The 8,221-nt window shown below is 31.9% G+C and overlaps 1 protein-coding gene across 1 annotated transcript; it reads left to right on the top strand.

Annotated features, from left to right (window-relative positions):
• Positions 1 to 4,766: 4,766 nt before the first annotated feature.
• On the top strand, positions 4,767 to 5,639 carry LOC139849143 (uncharacterized). The gene has a single exon (XM_071838813.1). It carries the CDS (start codon positions 4,767 to 4,769, stop codon positions 5,637 to 5,639), a length of 873 nt encoding a protein of 290 aa, XP_071694914.1.
• Positions 5,640 to 8,221: the final 2,582 nt, after the last annotated feature.

Raw genomic sequence — 8,221 nt, 5'->3', positions numbered from 1 at the left:
AACTTAATTCAATGAATGAGTTCTTCAAGACGGAATATTCGGGCAAAGAGTGTGAAAACGGTATTGCGAATTGGTTGACCGGTGAGCACGTCAAGTTCTCCGATGTTGGGAGGTAAATTTGGTTTGCGATAGGGTTCTCCCTCTTCATTTCTCCAGTGAGTGAGTATGTCTCGAACCTGAAATGTCCCGTTCTTATTGATTAAAAACGTTCCATATTAATTGATTTCGTTGCGAGGTTTTGACCTCTATATGAGACGTTTTTCAAAGACTGCATTCATTTTAAAACAAATCATAACCTTTATTTCATCAATAAAGGTTTAAAAAGCTTTACGTAGATTATCAAATAATGATAATCTAAAATATCCTGTTTACACACGACCATTACATAATGGTTTACAATACAAATATGTTACAACAAAATAAGTTTCTTGAATGCAGTTTTTACACAATATCATACAAGCATAGACTCCAAATCTCGTCCTTATTTAAGTATGCGACAGCGGAAGCTCTTAATAATCACCTGAGAATAAACATGCTTAAAACGTCAACAAAAATGTTGGTGAGTTATAGGTTTAACCTATATATATCAAATCATAATAATAGACCACAAGATTTTATATTTCAATACACATCCCATACATAGAGATAAAAATCATTCATATAGTGAACACCTGGTAACCGACATTAACAAGATGCATATATAAGAATATCCCCATCATTCCGGGACACCCTTCGGATATGATATAAATTTCGAAGTACTAAAGCATCCGGTACTTTGGATGGGGTTTGTTAGGCCCAATAGATCTATCTTTAGGATTCGCGTCAATTAGTAGACTGGTTTACTAATTCTTAGGTTACCAAGTAAAAAAGGGGCATATTCGGCTTCGATCATTCAACCATATAATGTAGTTTCGATTACTTGTGTCTATTTCGTAAAACATTTATAAAAGCAGCGCATGTATTCTCAGTCCCAAAAATATATATTGCAAAAGCATTTAAAAAGGGAGCAAATGAAACTCACTTTCACAGATTTTTACTTCGTCGGGAAGTAAGACTTGGCCACTGGTTGATTCACAAACCTATAACAATATATACATATATATCAAAGTATGTTCAAAATATATTTACAACACTTTTAATATATTTTGATGTTTTAAGTTTATTAAGTCAGCTGTCCTCGTTAGTAACCTACAACTAGTTGTCCACAGTTAGATGTACAGAAATAAATCGATAAATATTATCTTGAATCAATCCACGACCCAGTGTATACGTATCTTAGTATTGATCACAACTCAAACTATATATATTTTGGAATCAACCTCAACCCTGTATAGCTAACTCCAACATTCACATATAGAGTGTCTATGGTTGTTCCGAAATATATATAGATGTGTCGACATGATAGGTCGAAACATTGTATACGTGTCTATGGTATCTCAAGATTACATAATATACAATACAAGTTGATTAAGTTATGGTTGGAATAGATTTGTTACCAATTTTCACGTAGCTAAAATGAGAAAAATTATCCAATCTTGTTTTACCCATAACTTCTTCATTTTAAATCCGTTTTGAGTGAATCAAATTGCTATGGTTTCATATTGAACTCTATTTTATGAATCTAAACAGAAAAAGTATAGGTTTGTAGTCAGAAAAATAAGTTACAAGTCGTTTTTGTAAAGGTAGTCATTTCAGTCGAAAGAACGACGTCTAGATGACCATTTTAGAAAACATACTTCCACTTTGAGTTTAACCATAATTTTTGGATATAGTTTCATGTTCATAATAACAATCATTTTCTCAGAATATCAACTTTTAAATCAAAGTTTGTCATAGTTTTTAATTAACTAACCCAAAACAGCCCGCTGTGTTACTACGACGGCGTAAATCCGGTTTTACGGTGTTTTTCGTGTTTCCAGGTTTTAAATCATTAAGTTAGCATATCATATAGATATAGAACATGTGTTTAGTTGATTTTAAAAGTCAAGTTAGAAGGATTAACTTTTGTTTGTGAACAAGTTTAGAATTAACTAAACTATGTTCTAGTGATTACAAGTTTAAACCTTCGAATAAGATAGCTTTATATGTATGAATCGAATGATGTTATGAACATCATTACTACCTTAAGTTCCTTGGATAAACCTACTGGAAAAGAGAAAAATGGATCTAGCTTCAACGGATTCTTGAATGGCTCGAAGTTCTTGAAGCAGAATCATGACACGAAAACAAGTTCAAGTAAGATCATCACTTGAAATAAGATTGTTATAGTTATAGAAATTGAACCAAAGTTTAAATATGATTATTACCTTGTATTAGAATGATAACCTACTGTAAGAAACAAAGATTTCTTGAGGTTGGATGATCACCTTACAAGATTGGAAGTGAGCTAGCAAACTTGAAAGTATTCTTGATTTTATGTAACTAGAACTTGTAGAATATATGAAGAACACTTAGAACTTGAAGATGGAACTTGAGAGAGATCAATTAGATGAAGAAAATTGAAGAATGAAAGTGTTTGTAGGTGTTTTTGGTCGTTGGTGTATGGATTAGATATAAAGGATATGTAATTTTGTTTTCATGTAAATAAGTCATGAATGATTACTCATATTTTTGTAATTTTATGAGATATTTCATGCTAGTTGCCAAATGATGGTTCCCACATGTGTTAGGTGACTCACATGGGTTGCTAAGAGCTGATCATTGGAGTGTATATACCAATAGTACATACATCTAAAAGCTGTGTATTGTACGAGTACGAATACGGGTGCATACGAGTAGAATTGTTGATGAAACTGAACGAGGATGTAATTGTAAGCATTTTTGTTAAGTAGAAGTATTTTGATAAGTGTATTGAAGTCTTTCAAAAGTGTATAAATACATATTAAAACACTACATGTATATACATTTTAACTGAGTCGTTAAGTCATCGTTAGTCGTTACATGTAAGTGTTGTTTTGAAACCTTTAGGTTAACGATCTTGTTAAATGTTGTTAACCCAATGTTTATAATATCAAATGAGATTTTAAATTATTATATTATCATGATATTATCATGTATGAATATCTCTTAATATGATATATATACATTAAATGTCTTTACAATGATAATCGTTACATATATGTCTCGTTTAAAAATCATTAAGTTAGTAGTCTTGTTTTTACATATGTAGTTCATTGTTAATATACTTAATGATATGTTTACTTATCATAGTATCATGTTAACTATATATATATATCCATATATATGTCATCATATAGTTTTTACAAGTTTTAACGTTCGTGAATCACCGGTCAACTTGGGTGGTCAATTGTCTATATGAAACATATTTCAATTAATCAAGTCTTAACAAGTTTGATTGCTTAACATGTTGGAAACATTTAATCATGTAAATATCAATCTCAATTAATATATATAAACATGGAAAATTTCGGGTCAATACAGAACCCATCTCCATCTCCTCCAGAAAGAAGTGTAGTCAACCAGTTGGAGCACTTCGGTCACACTACCTTCAGAGTCTTCAGAATCGCTTTCGGAATTATATGAATTTGAATTTGGTACAGGATCCATCTTACACGATCAGCTAAAGGATTTTCGATATGAAGTGATTTTTGGATGATATTCTGATTAAATAGAATACCTATATATAGTCCAAAAGATTCCATAGATTACGGAGGAACTTTCGCGTCTTTTGCAACCTTATATATATATATATATATATATATATATATATATATATATATATATATATATATATATATATATATGTGTGTGTGTGTGTGTGTGTGTGTGTGTGTGTGTTGGAAGGATCCATGGCTAAGCAAATTTTGAAGTACGAACTAGATAAGCGAATATGGACCACAAATGATCATTTATCATATACTGATGAATGATAAATTAATCATTCATCAAACGACGATGAATGATAAATTACCATTCATCACTATATAATTAATAAATCAGTGGTCCATATTTGCTTATCCAGTTTGTAAGGTTAACAATTTTTTTTTTAATAGATAGAAAAGATGTATCGGGATGTCTGGAGCGTAGCGATGCACGATGAGTGTTTGTGTAATTGTCCATTAAAAATGAAAAGAGTTTTGGAAAAGATGCGCATGGTGTGGAAGGATTCCATAGTACGTATGCTTTTGAGTTTTTTAAGACACTAATTAAGGTTTATTAGCAAGTTGATTAAGGTGCTTAACACTATAATTAAGGATTATAAAATTGGGTGTCATCTTTATACCGACAAACCTCACTCTTGTTTCCAAATTTCCATCTCAATGATTCTGTGATTAAACATATGCAATTATATTTGTGATTGGACTTAAACCCATTAGTTATTATCTAATCAGAATTATTAGATTGATTAGCATCAATTTTAACTAGATAATTATGACTTTCAGATTGATTAATATATCACATTATTAAACGTGTAATGTTTACAATAATATATTAAGGAACATCTACATTTTTGTCTTATAAATTTACAGTTATACCTTAGGAAGTTAAACTTACATTATTATTATTGTATATATATATATATATATATATATATATATATATATATATATATATATATATATATATATATATATATATATATATATATATAAAATATAATTAAGGATAAAATAGGTAATTAGTTGTATATGAATCAAAAAGTGGTGTGTGAGGATCACCTCCCTTTTTTCTAAAGCAAAACTTCATGTATTAATTCAATCGAGATTTGTACAGTATTAGTTTTAGCACCGGACGTAAACTCTCCGATGTATATGCATCCGTCCGATTATCCAAAACAAATGCATGTCAATGAAATCCTTACTGATAACAATTACATGGATTGGTCTCAAGAGATTATGAACTTTCTCTTTGCCAAAAACAAAGTTGGTTTTGTAGACGGATCCATCAAGAAAACGGACAACAACTCCCCTCTATATATGTTGTGGATGTGTTGTGATGCAATGGTAAATGGTTGGTTGACTACAACGATGGAAAAAGAAATAAGAACTAGCGTTAAGTACGCTAATTCATCGTACAAGATATGGAACGATCTAAAAGAACGATTCGGGAAAGAAAGTGCACCTAGAGCATATGAGTTGAAGAAATCACTTTTGATGACACATCAAGATGGAACGATTGTTCCAGTTTATTATATCAAGTTGCGTAGTCTTTGGGATAAAATGGATTTGGTACTACCAATACCCAAGTGCTCATGTGAAGCCTGCACGTGTAACATTGGAAAGAACACCAGTGAGCTCAAGGAGAAGGAGGGAATTTATGAGTTCCTTATGGGACTCGACGACCAGTTTGTTGTGATCAATACACAAATTCTAGCCATGAAACCTATGCCCAGTTTGGGCAACGTTCACCATCTTGTTTCTGAAGATGAACGGCAGAGAATCATATCCGCTGATAAGAAACCAATATTTGAAGCTGCTGCTTTCAAAGCCTCGGTATCAAGACTAGATGTTAACCAAAATCATAGGCGTGATAATTTTTTCTCAAAGGAAAAGCGCACAGAAGAAATTGAAAACTGCAAACACTGTGGCAAGGATGGACACCTGCGTGAGGGGTGTTTTAAGTGCATAGGTTATCCAGATTGGTGGCCAGGGAATAGAAAATGTCAGACACTTCTGTAAAACAGAAACTTCTGGTAAGGATGTTAATGTCCGAAAGTTTATATGACCGGAAAAGGTAATGATGATCTTAATTGGGTTAGTGACTTGGGATCCAACGAGCATATCACAAATGACAACATTCTAGCTAAGAAAACTGCAAGTCCTGCTTCCTCGTATTCCCCATCTAATTTTGTCTCTTATGAATCTTTCTCTGAATTCATCAAGAGATCAAAAGAGAATGTTGGAAAGATACTATGATAAGAGAGATATGAGCACTTGAAGAGAAAGAAACTTTGTCTGATGGAAAACAATCGATTGACACCAAGTGGAACTTCTTATCAAAGAACTTGGCACTTAACAACTTAGATCTTTACTTGACAAGTTAGGCGCTTGAAATCTCCATGCCTCAACTTGCGGAGGAGTATTGGAAACGAATATTAACTCATAATCTTAGGGCATAAGTCGAAGATACTTTGGACTTAAGTCTAATATTTTCCATGTTATTTGCTTTCCATGTTTAGTCAATTCTTATTTGTATAAATCTCCAATTGATGAATGAAATAAACAAGTTTTTCGATCCATATCAAATTTTATAGTTGGGACATTAAAAAATAAATTATAATTAACGTCTTACTATAAAACTGAAAAGTTATAATTTTATCGTCATTTAGTAGCATTTAAATTTTTTTTTATCAATGGAATAATTTTAATAAAAAATTATACTAATATTGCAGATTTCAAAATTATGTTATTAGTGGTATAGATTCAATTTGTTGAGAAACTTTTATAATGAGGGGATAAAAATAAAATATAAATAATATTTTAATTTTAATAGTATTATATATAAAAAAAATTAATTGGTGTCCTCCTCACAAAACCCATAATTGACTCTGATCTTAAATATCTTTCTTCAACTCCATATATACACTTTTACCTTTAAATTTAATCCATCCTTTAAAAGTGATTGTTGTAACTCCTAGTATGCGCCAAGAACGATGATAAGCCCGTTTTAAATGTTTAAGAGAGGTTTGGGGTAGAGTGATAAGTGAAATTTGTGGGTTCACAATTATAGTCCTCCAAGTTTCTAGTAGTTGTCACCTTAGGCCCCTAGGTAAAATGTTAATGGGTTGGGTTTGGTTATGCCATTCGGTTTCAACACTAAGTTTTAGTGAATTGGTCCAATGACATTTTGACAACAATTACTTTTAAATTACAAAAGGGATATATTAAAAGTATTACAAAGGAGATTTGTACAATATATATATATTTTTTAATATTTAAGATTTTATTAAAAAAGAGGACTACCAAGAAGTTAGACCCAAAATATTACAACGGGGCCAAAAATTCCACGACTCTATACAAGACTCGTAAGCCAAAAAGCGAACCTAAACGAATGAAATCAAATAAAAACTTAAACTCTTTTAAGACAAAATTGCTGAAATAGTCCTTGTGGTTTGTACTAAAACGCTGGTTTAATCTCTGTGCTTTTTTTGATGGATTTGGTCCCGGTGGTTGGTAAAAGTTGCTGATTTAGTCCCTCTGACCGACGGCCGTCAAAAAATGCCGTTAACTCCAGTCATGTGCCAGACATGTGAGGGTATTTTCGTCAGTTTCTTTCCTTTATTTACAATATTGCTAAAATGGCCTCTGTGGTTTGTAACAAAGTTGCTGGAATAGTCCCTGTGATTTGTAAAAAAATTGCTGAAATCAATTTACCTTATCTCCTTCCTCGCCTTCATCTTTATCCTCAAAAAAGATGAACAAACCCTAATTTATTATTTTTCTTCAAACACTCTAATTAAATCTAAATTCTAATCAAAAGGCTTCCAGCAAAAGGAAAATCTCCAAATTCTAATTATATAATCATAATCATAATAATTAGATTTTCAAAAACATAAATCAATTCACAAAATCAAAAGGCTTTACTAACCGCCAGATTCATATCATCTCCGGATTAATCATCATCACACAGCTTTCAGACCGACATCCACAAGTGGTTTCATTCTTTGTAACTCCGGTAGCCACCACCACCGTAGTTCAGATCGGAGTACCGTAGGTCAAATCGGAGTACCGTAGGTCAGATTGGATACGGGAGTCAGATCGGAGTAATTAAAAGACAAATCGGAGTACCGGAGGCCAGATCGGAGCGACGGAGGTCAGATCGGAACACCGGCTTCGAATTGAATCTATTAATTGCAATTTTTCTGAAAACTTATCTTGATTAACGAGTCTTAGTGATTTACGAGTACCTGAAGCTTCATGAAGTCTTATTTTTTCATCTTGAATAAACTTATCTTGCAAATTTACAGATTATAAGTACTTGAAGCTTCATGAAGTCGTGTTGCAGATGATAAGTATCTTGCAATTTTTTTAGGGATTTAATTTTAAGGGTTAAAGAAAAAAAAAGGGGATGGTGATGACTGTATGTAAGCGTACAGTTGTGAGTTGCTATAGCAATTAGTACAAGGTAAAAACGATGATTCAATTGAGGGTATTTTTGATCGGATATGTAATGAATTGATTGCTTTGATAAAGTTAATTAGGGTGTTTGAAGAAAATTAATAAATTAGGGTTTGTTCATCTTTTTTGAAGATAAAGATGAA

This window comes from Rutidosis leptorrhynchoides, chromosome 5 (genome assembly GCF_046630445.1).
Source record: "Rutidosis leptorrhynchoides isolate AG116_Rl617_1_P2 chromosome 5, CSIRO_AGI_Rlap_v1, whole genome shotgun sequence".
NCBI classification, from domain to species: Eukaryota; Viridiplantae; Streptophyta; class Magnoliopsida; order Asterales; family Asteraceae; genus Rutidosis; species Rutidosis leptorrhynchoides.
The sequence above is the reverse complement of the archived record's forward strand: the minus strand, read 5'-3'. Positions and strand labels throughout refer to the sequence as shown.